Source organism: Myotis yumanensis, unplaced genomic scaffold (assembly GCF_028538775.1).
Source record: "Myotis yumanensis isolate MYYU_CA2020_CCGP unplaced genomic scaffold, mMyoYum1.0.hap1 SCAF_2, whole genome shotgun sequence".
Taxonomy (NCBI): Eukaryota; Metazoa; Chordata; class Mammalia; order Chiroptera; family Vespertilionidae; genus Myotis; species Myotis yumanensis.
The window spans coordinates 57,191,966-57,208,508 of record NW_027223753.1 but is presented as its reverse complement, the minus strand read 5'-3'; the positions used below and the strand labels follow the sequence as shown (position 1 = coordinate 57,208,508).

Below are 16,543 nucleotides of genomic sequence, written 5' to 3'. Positions count from 1 at the left end.
TACTATTAGACATGAATTGTATTTCCTGGTAAAGGGAGCATCTATAATGATGCTAGGTTAAAAGTAAAAAGATCTGATGAGTTTGTTAAGTACAACAGCAAATTGAAAATAATTTATCTGCACCCTAAAGGGAAATACCAGTAGTAATAGTGGAGGCTAACGCCACACATATTCCACTCACAACCTTTTTTCTCCTAGCTCATCAATCTTTCTTTGCTATTTAGTGATTGGTTTAGAATTTTAAATGGGAATGTTTGGGTGAGGATAATCAATCATTTGCAGAAGAAAGACATGGAAAATAAGAGACGCTTGCTATTTAACAACAATAAAAGTGTGATGAGATTAATAAACATTTATTTTGCATTTACTACTTGCCAGAAACCTAGTTATATGCTTTACATATATTATTTCATAATTCTCACAATAATCCTTTGAGGTAGGTGAGACTTTTTTTTTTTCATTTTATATATCAAAGAACCTAAGGTACAGAAAGGTTATAAGTAACTGGTCCATACTCATACAGTTAAGAAATGAAATGGCAGGATTCAAAACCAAGTCATCTGACACCAGAGTCCATGCTATGCAACTATGGAATTGTGGTGTCCAATATGGTAGCTGCTAGCCACATGTGTCAATCAAGCACATGAAATGTGGCTAGTCAGGATTGAAATGTGCTATAAGTGTAAAATACACAATGGATTTTGAAAGCTTTGTACCAAAAGATATAAAATCTCTTATTAATAAACACTAGGCTTAAGAAAATGTTATTAAAATTAATTTCACTACTTTCACTGTTTCATGTGACTACTAGAAATTTAAAGTTGCATTTGTGGCTCATGTATTTCTATTAGACAGCACTATTAGAGCATTCCTTTCTCATATCTTATCTTCAGTGCAAAGAGTTTACAAGTTCTTTAGAGGATTTAGATTCAACTCATATTTTTTGAGTGACTACTATGTTCTCCAGACTTTCTGCTAAATGCTTTCACAAGCTATTTATTTCATTTAATATAGGTAACTGCTACATAGACTAGCCTAATTATATACAAGAATGCCTTATAATAACTAGAACAATAAAGGCCATTTCCTAATCAAAATCTTCAATGGCTCCTTGTCTGGTTTTCAAAGCTTTCCATAATCTCGGTCCACCCTACCTATATAATCTTGTTTTCTATTAATCACTGAAAGATCGCTCCACTTAATCTGAGTATATTTACTACACTCCCACTTACCACAGATTAATGCAAGGGTTAAAAGTTAGGGCTTTGGAGTCAGCCAGCAAGCATTTGGATTCCAATCCTAGCTTTGTTGTTTACTATCAGGGTAAACTGAGGATAACAATATTGATTTCACTGAGTTGTCACAGGATTAAATGGGAGACTTGTGCAGGAACAGTCCTTGCTACATAGTAAGTGCTAAATAATTTTTCACTAGTAGTATTATTGCCATATGCATTCTTTACTCAAGCTTTACTTCTGCATCTTCTCCAACATACAAATTTTTCTTCTGATCCTTCACCCCATGCTACCCAGGAACATACTATCCTCAGCAAGTATCCTCCAAAAATTAGCTGTTTTATTTTATTCTATGTGAGGCAATACAGCCAAAGTGTTCAGGCATGGGTCTGGGGCCATACAGGTTAGATTCAGATTCTGACTGCTCTTTATTAGCTGTGTAACCTTGGGAAGTTTCTTATCTCCTCAGTTCCTCGTTCTCGTTTATAAAATAGGGGTGGGGGAGTCTACCTCAGAGTTGTGTGAGGATTAAACAAGGTAATATATGTAAAGTAAGCATTCAGTACCTGTTAGCTATTCATATTCTTATGCAAAAGGTAAGTATGTATTCTATCTGAATTTTTATTTAACTATTGCCTGAATATTACAACCTGTCTGTCCCGCTGGACTGACACAACTTAAGTGGATGTACTTTCTCGAATTTTCTCTTTACTTTCTTTTTCTTTCATTTTTGTTCTTCCTGATGGTTCCTACAGTTCTCAATCAAGTATGGAACACATTGTATACACTTAAATATTTGTTCATATAAACGAAAAACAAACAAACCTTGTTATAAACTGACCATCCCCAAGACATGGAAATCCCTAATTTAAAAAGCCTCTCATGTATTTCCTCTGGCTCATTTTGCCTGTTGCACGACTTTAACTTGTTTTTAGAGCCCTGTTAAAATTCTTCTGTTTCTAATAGCCACATCTAAATTAATTAAACTCATGACACCATCTTCCAAACCTAAAATATGTAGTGTTAGTCCCTTAATGACTCATCATTAACATTCAATTGCCTAAAAAGAGCTTTCCACATAATTGGGTGATTAAATATGAAAAATGTGCCATGAGTTACCACACTGACATTTGGCAAGGTAGCTCTTTTTTTCCCCCCTAAACTTTTAAAATCGTAAATTAAAAAAAAAATTTTTAAACATTTACCTGTGTCCAATACCCAGAACCTTTCAAACATTCATTCCTAAACATAAACTATGTTTTTCTTTGGAAGAACACTGAAAGTATGTTTACTTTTAACTAAACAGTTATATATTTTAGGCCAAAAATCTGACTGGATTCAAGCCTTTCTCCTTCTTTCACAATCTCCTAATTCACATATTACTTAAGTTTTTTCCAAAGCAGAATTTGTTTGAAAGTTAAAAAAAGGGAAAAAAACGGAAAAACTAGAAGACACTTGAGCCCTGGAGCTTCAGGCCTAGGCCTGTTCCTTTAAACCAGTGCAAGTGGGTTTTCTGCATGCCCCACTTTGGCCATCACTGGGCACATTCTATTTTCTGTCGCTTAGAAGGCATCAGGTCTATTTTAATCTCAGCAGATTCTAGCGAAGATTCCAAGGATGCCACTCTTCTTTTAAAATCTAGGCTGTCCACTGTGGGTTTTGTAACACCAGTAAGCAGAGGGAGCCTGCCAAATGTCTCAATATCATCTGACTTCTATGTCAGCAGCTATTCTCCAGATGATTTTTAGCAATTTAAATCTGATTTGGAACCTTGTCTTTTCTATGGTCTTATTAAAAATGGAAAAGTTCCCGCTGCCAACAAGATAAAGCTATTTTCCAAACAGTCTGCTATAATGTTAAAATAATTAACAAATCTAGAAAACTATTGCTGCTCTTTATGTGTCTTGTATGACTATCTTTCCACTCCTATTGTGGATAATTTTTATTCCCATTTGTTTTAAAATGCTATAAAGCTGAGAGAGAAAAAAAAGTTGAATATAAAAATAAAAAACAACACAATTTCAGAGAGTGAAAGAGCTAAGATATATTTTCTTAATTCTCCTCTCGATGTACCTTAACATTGAAAGGACTAACAATGAAATACACTGAAATAAAAGAAAGGAGAAGTGATCAGTTCTTGATGTGTTATGACTTACACAGTTTTGCCCATGTAAAATAATACATATACAAAAACAGCCGGCTACTATGGCACTACCCGAAAAGAGCCTTCCATAAGTTATAATTTTTTTAATCCTCACCCAAGGATACTTTTCCCATTGATTTTTAGAGAGAGTAGAAGGGAGAGAGTAGGGGAGAGAGAGAGAAAGAGAAACACTGATGTGAGAGAGACACAATCATTGGTTGCCACCCGATTCACTCCTGCCGGGGCCAGGTATCAAGCATGCAACCAAGGAACATGCCTATGACCAAGAATCAAACCCAAGACCCTTCAGTCCTCAGGCCAACACTCTAACCACTGAGCAAACGGCTAGGGCAACTTTACATATTTTATCACACCTTCATATATGCCACTATTGGCCAACAAAACAACTATGATTCCTAACTGGGAAATATAGCTGCCAATGCAAAATGAGTAACAAAAGGAAAGAAAAAGGACTAACAGCATTTTCTACCTTTTTTTTTTAGGAGAAGAAAGAAGTGACGGATAACCCAAAATGTACCAAAAAGTAATCAAGGTTAAGTCTGCAGTTATAGACATGTTAACAGGACTAGTTGGAACAGTGGGTCACTCTGTATGCTACACAGAGGCCCCTGACCAATGTGACAAGTGGCATCAGAAATCCAGCCCATATCTGGGCCTTTTTCTAAATCACACACAAAGGCCTTATATGGGTGAGTGAACGTCCTAGACTTAAGAAATCCAGGTTGGGGAAAACCAAGATGGCGGCATAGGTAAACACCGGAGTTTGCTGCCTCAAACAACCACTTCAAAAATACAACTAAAAGACGGAACGGACATCAACCAGAACCACAGGAAGGCTGGCTGAGGAGAGACTCTTCAACTAGAAGGAAAAACAACAGCATTACGAGGCCCAGAGGAGGCGCAGTGTGGAAAATTTAAAGGTACGGTGGTGTGGCGGTGCGCGAGCAAAGCGGGGTGGTGGCTGAGGGCGCGGTTGTCGTTTTCAATCAGGAGTGAGTCTCAGACTCTGGGCTACAGATCCGGGCGAGTCTCTAGGGACCCAGACTCAAACGGGAGAAGCGGGACTGTCTGGCTATGGTCCCTCCGAGGTTTGCAGCGGTCGCTGGGACAGAGAGGCAGAGCCCCTGGGGACGGACTGAGAGCAGCCATAGCTGCTCCCTCCCCCCGCCCTGTTGATCCCGCCCCGCCCAAGCCCTGCGCAGAGCCATTTGCCGATCGCCTCAGGCAAAGGCTGGATTAGCGCCTCCCCAGAGGACTGAAGTTTTCCACACAGCTGATTCCTACAGTCAGTCGGCCTGGTGGTCAAATTCCTCTAGTGTTAACTACAACAATTAAGGCTTGGCTAGAACAAGACTGCGCACAAAGACCACAAGGGGGTGCACCAAGAAAGCATAAAAGATGCGGAGACAAAAAAACATGACAGAAATGGAGGATATGGAGCTAAAAATCGCAATTTTGAGGGCTTGCTATAAACTTGAGCAGAGCCTCACGAAAACTAATGAGACCCTCGATGCTACGATAAAGAAATTAGAAAGTAAGCATACACGGACTGAAATAAAGAATATTATACCCAATAGCAGACCAGAGGAGCACAAGAATCAAACCAAAGATTTGACAAAAAACACCCAACTGGAAAAGCAAAATGAAAAAAGAATCCGAAAGTGTGAAGATAGTGTAAGGAGCCTCTGGGACAGTTTCAAGCGGACCAATATCAGAATTATTGGGGTGCCAGAAGATGAGAGACAGCAAGATATTGAAAACCTATTTCAAGAAATAATGGCAGAAAACTTCCCCCACCTGGTGAAAGAAATGGACTTACAGGTCCAAGAAGCGCAGAGAACCCCAAACAAAAGGAATCCAAAGAGGACCACACCAAGACACATCATCATTAAAATGCCAAGAGCAAAAGACAAAGAGAGAATCTTAAAAGCAGCAAGAGAAAGAGACTCAATTACCTACAAGGGAATACCCATACGACTGTCAGCTGATTTCTCAACAGAAACTTTGCAGGCCAGAAGGGAATGGCAAGAAATATTCAAAGTGCTGAATACCAAGAACCTACAACCAAGAGTACTTTATCCAGCAAAGCTATCATTCAGAATTGAAGGTCAGATAAAGAGCTTCACAGACAAGGAAAAGCTAAAGGAGTTCATCACCACTAAACCAGTATTATACGAAATGCTGAACTGTATCCTTTAAGAAGAAGAAGAAGAAAAAGGTAAAGATACAAATTGTGAACAACAAACATGCATCTATCAACAAGTGAATCTAAGAATCAAGTGAATAAATAATCTGATGTACAGAATGAACTGGTGATTATAATGAATCAGGGACATAGAAAGGGAATGGACTGACTATTCTTGGGGGGGAAAGGGGTGTGGGGGATGCGGGAAGAGACTGGACAAAAATCGTGCACCTATGGATGAGGACAGTGGGTGGGGAGTGAGGGCGGAGGGTGGGGCGGGAACTGGAAGGAGGGGAGTTATGGGGGGGTGGGGGGGAAGAGGAACAAATGTAATCTGAACAATAAAAATTTAATAAAAAAAAAAAAAGAAATCCAGGTTGGTAAAATGTAACTTAAGTACAAAAGAGGCAAAGGCAAGCAGTAGGCTTTTCTCTTAGTTCTGACAACCAGGCAATTTTCAGACTGCTTTAATCTCTGCACCTATTTTAACTTGCATGTAATGCCAGTTAGACTTCACTTTGTAGTATTATTAAATACTTTGAAATTGAGATTATACGCCTTAAAGCATAAAGAAATTACTAGGCCAAATTTCTCGTACGTTCTACAATTTGCACTGTGTATATTTAGAGGACTGAGTATACAAGTTAAGCCTATAATTCATGTCACTCCCTAAAAATAAACCCTAGGGGAGTTCATTCTCTGACCACAGTGATTGTGCACAAAAGGAAAAGGACAAGGTCTGAGAGCGTCAACTCGGGGCTGTCTGACATCTGACTCAAGATGATAGTTGAGGTATTTGCTCTTGCTGCCAAGCTCTTCCAATATAGCTAAATGTTCTACCTGGCTGCTTACCAAGAAAGAATAACGTCTCTCCCGTGGTCAGAAGGGCCTACTTTACAGCTTTTCCTATTCTCTGCCAGAGAATTTGTGAGATCGGTACAAGGCTGGAAAAATCTGATCTTTCCTCAGAAGATGTCTTACTATCTCAATGAAATTCTCTGCATAAAAGAGCATTAAAAAAGTATGGGTAAAATATTTAAACTGCACTGGTCAACCCTTCCACAATCTCCTGCAAACACATACATTTGATTATGATTTTTTTAAAATATATTTTATTGATTTTTACAGAGAGGGAGAGGGATAGAGATTCAGAGACATCGATCAGCTGCCTCCTGCACACCCCCAACTGGGGATGTGCCTGCAACCAAGGTACATACCCTTGACCGGAATCGAACCTGGGACCCTTCAGTCCGCAGGCCGATGCTCTATCCACTGAGCCAAACCAGTTAGGGCTGATTATGGCTTCTTATAATTCTCAGTAGCTCCCTTTTGCCTAAACTAAGGTACAAAACAGGACCTTCATGATTTAGTTTCTGCCCACATTTCTAGATTTCTTTCCCACCACTCTCCTACATCTACATATATTGTGTTCCCAAGCCATAGAAAACTAATACCATTGTAATTAGCTAGTTGTTAATAACAGGAAAGGAGCAAAGGGAAAACCAGACATAGGCACGTTCATGCATAACACTGGGGGAAGGGGACTGGACAAAGGGGAGATACATGCATGCCCAGTAAAGCTGGGATGACATAGGGAAGATATCTGCCTATCAATCACACCTGGGAGAGATGGTTGGCCAGAATGGGCGTGGCCACTGAAAATCCACAAAAATTTGGGATACTTAACCCCCTAAACAAAGAAGCTTGTTCTCTTATGCTCTTGACTTTCTTGGTTCCTCTTGGCACGCTTGGCTCATGGCTCACACTTGGCTTCCTGGCATTCTCCCGGTTGGCCCACGGCCACGTGGACCCCACCACAATGGACAAATGGACTGCAACTAGCCTGATGCTGTACTGGACCTGTCTCCAACATGGAAAGGAAACTCCGGACACTGCCTTTGCTTCTAGCTCTACTGAAACCCAGCTATACGTCTTCTATGACTGGACTAAGGGAAATGGGACTTCAGAAACGCAGGGATTTAATTCCATGCAAATAAAAATCACTAATTCTCACAAAATTCTTTTTCTTGGGATATCATAAATGTCCACCCCGGCAGCACCCAGTGGGGAAGAGGACCCCCACTTCATTTGATATCGAAACAACTGATAGTTCCCTAAACAGGCTGTTATATACCTTCATGTGGTTCTCTCTGCTTGGAATCGCCTTTTCTCCATCGTCTTCCTGGTGGACCTTCTTTCTTCAAGTGTTAGACCTGTGAAGCCTTCCTTGAGCCCCCATGAATAATCATATGCTTTTCCTTAGTGTTCCCATAGCACTTTCTAAACACATTATTAGAGCATCAACTCCACTGAGCTATATACTTATTTACTATCTCCAAAACTACTATGTGTTGCCTAAAAGCAAGGATGAAATCTTCTCCATCCTTGTCTCCAGTGTCTTATGCCACGTTTGATAAATACTAGGCAATCAAATGTTTGCTAAATAATCCAGACCCAAGAATCTGTGAGTTCATTCTGTTTTAAATATATATATATATATATATCATAAAGAGGCCTAAAACCATTTGAAATACGCAAAGCAAGGTTGTTAAGCTATGAAAATTCCTGGTTTGTTTTTAAGGGCTAAATTTGTTCCTACACATCAGTATGAAAGAATTTCAGAGTCCTTTGCTTCAGCCAAAAAAACAACATTTATTAAAGTTATGCCTTAAGAGTTTCCTGCTAATACTACTGTTGCAAATACATACTACTCTCTTTATAGAAAATATAAACATATAAACTATGAAGCCCAATTAATTTTAGAAGAAATCTAATGAAAGTGCAGATTAATAGGCCTGAACTTTATTCATATAAACCACAGCAACTAAATAATGTCTCCAAGAAACTGTGAGCAAGCTTCATTTGTTGTTAATCAAGTTAATTTTTACACTGGTATTAAATTAAGCAATTTGGTCCTGCCCTAATAGCCTAACCAAAGTGAGTAAAGAATAATCTTAATTTCTGAATGTACTAATATTGAAATAAACTACCAAACCATGTAATAATGCATACCCTACATGACATAATGATAATAGAAGTCTTCTAGGAGATAAATCATTCCTTGGTGTTAGGTTTTAATCCATTTTCTACCAATCTCTCACTAGTGTTTATAACTAACTAGAGTCTGATTTTTACCAAAATAACTCAGATAACACAAATTTCTATTTAATATGAAGGATAAATATACTTTTATTATGCAATATTTGATATGTACGAAAATTACTTATATACCATAGATGTTTACTGAATCAAAATACAAAAACAAACATTTGTGAATCTACTACCCATTTATCGCCACTTTTCAAAATTTACAAAATTATTTACTTAAAATGAAAAATAATATAATGATGCAGAAAAATAATATAATGATGTACCTATCTTCTTCTTGCCTGATACCCATGAAATATGAATCTCCATGTGAATTATAAGAAGTCACAGATATTCATATATTTCAGCAAAAAACAGCAGTAGATAACCAAAGATTAACCACGTCCCAAAACAGATGTTACTTTTAAGTTCTTAGGCTCCTTAAACAGGCTGCAGGCACTTCTGTTAGGAAGTACAGGAAAGAATGGAGCAGGAAAGGAAAAGTTAAAAGAAGGATATTTTACTTTGTGGAGGGAGCTTAAGCTTGGAGTTTTAGGAGGTATATATTAACCTATATTGCTTTCTAACTGCTTCAAAAGAGTGAGTTTTAACTGGCCAATCAGAGCAGAAGTTACCATCAGAAAGGATGTTAGCCCTTATTTATCACATGTAAGGCACACAGTGTGATTGGGGTGGGGTGCTGGTGAGGAAGCATAAGGGTTAGAAAAGAAATAAACAATAAACATGTTATCACCCACAAATATGTGGTCTAGATAAAAATTCCAAAAGAACCTATGACAAATTACTGGTGGCAGAACTAATAGGCAATTAGAAGGGTTGCTGATAATATTTAAATGCAAATATCAACATTTTAGATAGCAGCAACAAAAATTACAAAATGTAAATTTTAAAATGATACCATGATAACAAAACTATAAGGGACCCAGGAATAAAAATACATAAGGCCTCCACGGAGAAAATTATTTAAAATTATGAAAGACATAAAAGATTTAAGTAAATGAAGAACCACACCATGACTATAGATAGAAACATTAATCTAAATTCTCCCACAAGCTGACCTATAAATGCAATGTAATAATCAAAATCCCAAGAGGGATATTCATGACACTTGGCAAACTCTCTTAAACTTCACATGGAAAAGCAAGGGCAAAGAAGAGCCAAGGCAATTCTTTATAAAGAACATAAGTGAATGGACTCACCCTGCCAGGTGTCAAGACTCATAAAACCATATAAAGTGACAGTAATTAAGACACTGTGTAGCCAATGCAGGACCAAATAGACTAAAGATGCACATATAATACGACCTGACATATGACCAGGGGCTTTTCAAATCAAAGAGAATAGGATATATTATTCAATGAATAGTGCAGAGGCAACCAGTTATCTGAATGTTAAAAAAAAAAAAAAATAGTAATCATAATATACATTAAAAAACCTGCCCTAACTGGTTTGGCTCAGTGGATAGAGTGTCAGCCTGGGAACTGAAGGGTCCCAAGTTCGATTCCGGTCAAGGGCATTGATTGCGGGCACATCCCCAGTAGGATGTGCAGGATCGATGTTTCTCTCTCATTGATGTTTCTAACTCTCTATCCCTCTCCCTTCCTCTCTGTAAAAGATCAATAAAATATATTTTTAAAATAAATAAATAAAATAAAAAACCAGCTCCTGGCAGATTAAAAACCTGAATATGAAAAGCAAAACTTCCTAAAGCAAGTACAAAAGAATTCTCTTTATACCTTCTAAACAATACACAAAAAGCACAAACAATAAAGGAAAGATTGATAAATGTGGTAACATTAAAATTAAAAATCTTAGACCACCGAGAGACATTAAACAAAATGAAGATATGAGAAGGAACTCTCATACACTGCTGGTGGAAGTTTAAATTGGTACAAATACTTTTGAGAGTGGTTTGATGCTATCTGCTAAAGCTGAAGAGCATAACTGATACTCCATCAACTCTGTATCTAGAGCAGTGTTCACTACATGGTTCTTGGTGTACACAGCATCTCTTTCTCTCTTTCTTGTCTTCTAGAAAAAGGTCTAGGTCTGTAAACCTATCACCGTTGTGCTGGATCTCCCTCTCCTGAGCTGGACAAGTGCTAGAGGGCTTATAAAGCAGGCAGGGTTGCCAAAACCGGTTTGGCTCAGTGGATAGAGCGTCGGCCTGCGGACTGAAGGGTCCCAGGTTCGATTCCGGTCAAGGGCATGTACCTGGGTTGCGGGCACATCCCCAGTGGGAGATGTGCAGGAGGCAGCTGATCGATGTTTCTCTCTCATCGATGTTTCTCACTCTCTATCTCTCTCCCTTCCTCTCTGTAAAAAATCAATAAAATATATTTTAAAAAATAAATAAATAAATAAAGCAGGCAGGAAATCCTTATGTAGCTGGCCAGGTAAGTGTACTAAGAATTTGCTTCACATTCTTTCCACTTCTCCAAATAATTTCTTTTAGGGCAAGGGAGAAAGTGTAGGAAGCCTTAACACATTGTCTAATATAGCCATAAGCAAAAAAAAAAATAGGTTCAAAATGAAGTTAATACTATTTTATAATAAAAATCTGGGTCTTTTTGTATTCTCAATTTATTCAGAACCCAGAGAGACTGATGAATCTTTAAATGGTATCTTTAAGACCAAAAAAATAGCATTACTATGGAACAGAGAAATGTATGAGCGGTTTCCTCTGGCTTGAAAATCAAAGGGTACACAGAGGAAGTAACTTCAAAGAGTTGTGTTCTATCAGAAAAAATGTTTCAGAGTATGTTGAATTACGCAATGAAACAGCAAAAGAATGTAAAAAAGAAAAACAAGAAAAATTTACTAAAAACCTGAAGTTGGTTATATAACTAAAATCTTAGAGAATTTTACTTCTGGAAAAGACCTTATTCAAATGGCTGGGTTATATGGAAAAAGTAAAACAAATAGGTCAGAAAAGTGGTTTAAGAACCTGGTAGTGCTAAGATGAGAACTCTATACCAAGAAGGTAACCCCAAAACAAGATACGGATGTACCAGTGGGGAGTGACTGGAGGCAGGAAGCCAGTTAGGAGATTATTCAACCCAAGCAAAACATAATGAGGCTGCAGAGGAAAGAGAATGAATGAGAGCTATATTATGGAGGCAGAATCAACATAATTTGTTAAATAATTGGATGTGCTGGCAAGAAGGAGTATACCCATTATCATTTTTTCTCCTCCTCTCCATATGGCAAGATCAGGAATTAAGGAAAGATAATAGTCTTAGCTACATATAGAATATATACTTTTGCAAAGTATCAGTCCTTCAGATGATGGTTTTCTTTTCTAACACAGAAAAAAAGTGGATTTATAACATGCATCCAATTTACTTTCTTGAATAAATAATTTTAAACATGGGTTAAATACCTTGTTTCAGGAAATGCAAATTTGTTACTACTATAATATGAGAAAAATCAATAAATTCCCAGAAAAATGAATGTTGTCTAGAGAATATAATTAAACATATCACTGTAAAATAAGTTATGAACATATGATATCCATCTACTTATAATCAGGCAATTTAAAAATAATCTTAGAACAGGTCTCACAGAAATTCTAGAATATAACTGCAATATAAATAGAGAACAAGTGTTTACTGTGTGCCAATACTAAAATACGACACACATTATCTCATTAAATCTTCATAATTCTATAAAGTTGATCCAAATATACTGCTGCATTTTATAGCAAAAGAAGCCAAGTCTAAGAGAGGTCAAGGCTTGCCTCGGTTTCATAGCCAATAAGAGTGAGAGAGGCAGAATTTCAACCCGTTTGTTTAATTCTAAAGCCACACATTCTTTAACCACTGAGCATACTGTTTATAACTGAAATCATATTGTAGTTTTTGGTTGAGCCTTCAAAAACTACAATAACAAAATTGTAAATTAACACCTGCAATTTAACAATTCACTGAAAAACAGAAACTACAAATAAACATAACACTGCTAGATGCTGTTAGCTAGAAGAACTTGCACACTAATGGAAATTCACACCAACACTAGGTCAAGTCTGTGTGCATAACCTCCGAGCTCTGTCTCACTCTGAGTTACAGTAGCAGGTGTATATAAAACATGCCAGAAAAAGAGTGGTGACCTAAATTTAACTTCCAAGGCTTAGAGCAGACAGAATGGCAGTTATGAGTCACAGGCATCTAATATGTAGATAAAATGTGCTGCCCTCTAGTGATTTCAACACCTCCCATTAACACTAAAGTCTCATAAGTAAAGAAAAACAATTCAAATTTTCATTTCACTTTATGATAAGATAAATAGAATACCTATTGTTTAAGCCAAGAGTAAACTTTTGGTGTGTAAGACCAAATATAGAAATATATCCAATAATGATTATTCACTAATTCAGAATGGTTAAGGAAATACCAGTACAGAACATGTGAAAGATCCATTAGTGAATACAGGGTGGTTACATTTTATGCAAGAGATTTATGTCTTACAATACAATTCAAACCCTGCTTATTTCAAAGCTTTTTTCCTTCGGAAATAAGTGTAAAGACAGGCTGCAATACATACAAGTACTGTACTGTATTTCTTTTTCAAGGATAGCTTTAAAGCATAATAAATGACTATAATAAAATCTGTTTTTAAGAATGCTTTAAAAACATAAAGTATTTGTAGTAAGGTAAAGTTCTGTATCACTATCACTTACTTCCAAAATATCAAAAATATTTCCTATTTTAACACAAATGATAGTTTGGTTAGGAGTGCATTAGAATGGTTGTGATTTTGGAGCCAGGATGCCAGAGATTCTTAATTTAACATTAGGAGTAAAAATAATAACAAAATAATCACCAAGGCCATGTGCAGAAGTTCCCATACACGTACTAGTACACAACAGAATCGTTCACAGGATAGTGACAAAGGATGCTCAGTATTTCTGGTTACCAGTTAAAGTGGTACCACCTGGAGTAAACATGGTTTTTAATTCACCAGGCCTACCAGCTTTGAAACAAAGTGATTCTTGATCTTTTTTTTTTTTTTTTTAATTTTGGGTACTAGCATTGTTTAAAATTTTTAGCATTAAGTGCTATTTTGCACTGTTCCAAATTCACAAAAATATGCTTACTTAAGATTAGCTTAACAGAATCATACTCTATTTTTTTTTATTGATTTCAGAGAGGAAGGGAGAGGGAGAGAGAGATACAAACATCAATGATGAGAGAGAATCATTGATCGGCTGCCTCCTGCATGCACCCTACGGAGGATCGAGCCCGCAACCTGGGAATGTGCCCTGACTGACCGGGAATCGAACCCGGAACCCTTCAGTCTTCAGGCCGATGCTATATCCACTGAGCTAAACTGGTTAATGCCATACTCTATTTTTAACAGCTTTTTTTTTTTTTCTGGTAGAAACATTACCTTCTTATTTTTGTTTTGTTTTGTTTTTTAATAACTTTATTGAAATACTAGAGGCCTGGTGCACGAAATTCGTGCATGGGTAGGGTCCCTAGGCCTGCTGGCAATCAGGGCTGATCTGCAGGGCAATCAGAGGGTCAATCAAGGGGCCCCACTGGCACCTGCCTTGGCTGGCCTGGAGCTGCCCACTCACTGGCCCCACCCGCTGCCGCTGGTTACCTCCCTCTGCAGGGTGACTGGCAGGGCAATTGGCGGGGGGCGGGGGGGGGCAGAGGGAGGGAGGGGAGGCTGCTCGCACCTGCCTTGGCCAGCCTGGGGCCTGCGGGCTGGGGGCAGCTCCTGCATTGAGCATCTGCCCCCTGATGGTCAGTACCCGTCATAGGCCACAGGCCAACACTACCCACTGAACCAAACTGGCTAGGGCTAAAATATATTTTTATTGATTTCAGAGAGGAAGGGAGAGGGAGACAGAGAAAGAAACATCAATGATGAGAGAATCATCGATTGACTGCCTCCTGCACACCTCACATTGGGCATCAAGCCCAAAATCAGGCATATGCCCTGACCCTGACCCGAGGGGAGTGGGGCTGGAGAGGACATTAATCACCAGTTGTCAATGATTTACTCAATGGAGCCTACACAGTGAAGCCTCCAGAATGCTCACTACAGAGCTCAGAGAGCTTCCAGGTTGGTGAACACATCCAGGTGTCTGGAGGGATGAAACTCTACCCATTCCCCTATGCCTATACAAATGAAATCTCTTACCTAAATTCAAAATTCACAGACATGCAAACAATTCAAAATGCAGCCACTTTCAGTACTTCCCCTTCAGAAATAAATGTTGAAAAACTTAACACTCCTTAACTGTTTGTTTTGTTTTTTACTAGAATACAACAATCCTCCTCAATAAAAAGACTCAAATTATTTTTAACAAAAAGAGACATAATTTTGTCTTATTTCATTTTTTGGAGCATTTACAGAAATTCAGGAAGCAACTTGAATAATTCTTTCTTTGGAAGACTTAAGTCTCTTAAAAAAACACAAAAAGAAGTCTCTTCAACATTCTTTTCTCTTTAAAATAGGAAACAAAGGCAATGGTATATAATAATATATGTATTGATTACTTACATCAAAATCTAGCCTGCAATTAAAACGGAGTCCAAGAAATATAATTACTTAAAATATTTTAAATGTGTGCAATGATTGACATGCACATTTCTGGGGTGTCTATGTCCCATTTTTATATTAATTGTGTATTTTATCCCTCTCTCTAGCTCTTTAACTGGGATTCTTTCACTGAGAATATACCAGATAATTTTAAAATAATGTCACAATCCTTCCTACTACAAGTACTTGAATTTATACCTTTTTTAAAAAAATTGATTTTAGCCGAAACCGGTTTGGCTCAGTGGACAGAGCTTCGGCCCGTGGACTGAAAGCTCCCAGGTTCGATTCCCAAGGTCGAGGGCATGTGCCTTGGTTGCGGGCACATCCCCAGTGGGAGATGTGCAGGAGGCAGCTGGTCGATGTTTCTCTCTCATCAATGTTTCTGGCTCTCTCTCTCTCCCCCTTCCTCTCTGTGAAAAATCAATAAAATATATTTAAAAAAAAAAAATTTAAAAAAAATTGATTTTAGAGAGGAAGGAAGGGGGAGAAGGAGAGAGCAAGAAAAACATCGATCTGTTGCCTCCCATACACAATCTGACCGGGAATTGAACCCACAACCTGCGTATGTGCCCTGACTGGGAATTGAACTCGAGACCTTCCAGTGCATGGAACAATACTCCAACCAACTGAGCCACACCAGCTAAGACTTGACTTTGTATCTTAAAGCCATTAAGTTTACTTGAAAAATAAAACTGAAAGAAAAAACAATATGATAGGACATTTTTGCTCTTTGCTATTTCATAAAAAATATGTAACCATAGTAATATAGTTAAATGATTACAAGAATATAAAAAATAAAACCACATATTTAATAAAAACCACGTAAAATATCCATCTTACCAAAATCATTAGCAAGAGAATTAGGATCAGATGCCCCCAGCGTAGCTTCAAACTCCTCTTGGAGACGATATGCTCTTTGCAGCAGAGATTCAAGCTTATGGATAAATTCAGTGCTAATAATATCCTAGAAAGAGAGAAAAAGAAACACAGCAAAATTATATTTTAATGTTGAACTCAGAAACATTTTCCACTTTTAAATGAAAGGCACGGAAGTGTGGGATATAAAAAACTACTGTTGGTTGGTGAGAATACTGTGATAGAAGTCAGGAGGCCTGGGTTCTAGCTGTGCCTCTGGCTAAATCATCTCAGTTCTCAGAGATTCAGGGTCTTTGTGAAATTGTGTTGGACTAAATCAGCGATTCTCAAAGTAAGGTTCCTGGACCAGCAGCATCAACATTATCTGGGAACTTGTTAGAAATGCAAAATCTCGGGACCTACCTCACCCCCACTGAATTAAAA

The 16,543-nt window shown here is 37.9% G+C and overlaps 1 protein-coding gene across 7 annotated transcripts in view; it reads right to left on the bottom strand.

The window, feature by feature from the left end:
• The window catches only part of MIGA1 (mitoguardin 1), an 82,496-nt gene that overhangs the window by 39,840 nt on the left and 26,113 nt on the right, over positions 1–16,543 (bottom strand). For all 7 annotated transcript variants that reach the window (XM_070405417.1, XM_070405416.1, XM_070405419.1 and 4 more), the window contains one exon: positions 16,085–16,208. In XM_070405417.1, coding sequence (XP_070261518.1) covers positions 16,085–16,208 — 124 coding nt within the window. The remainder of the gene's footprint in view (positions 1–16,084; positions 16,209–16,543) is intronic.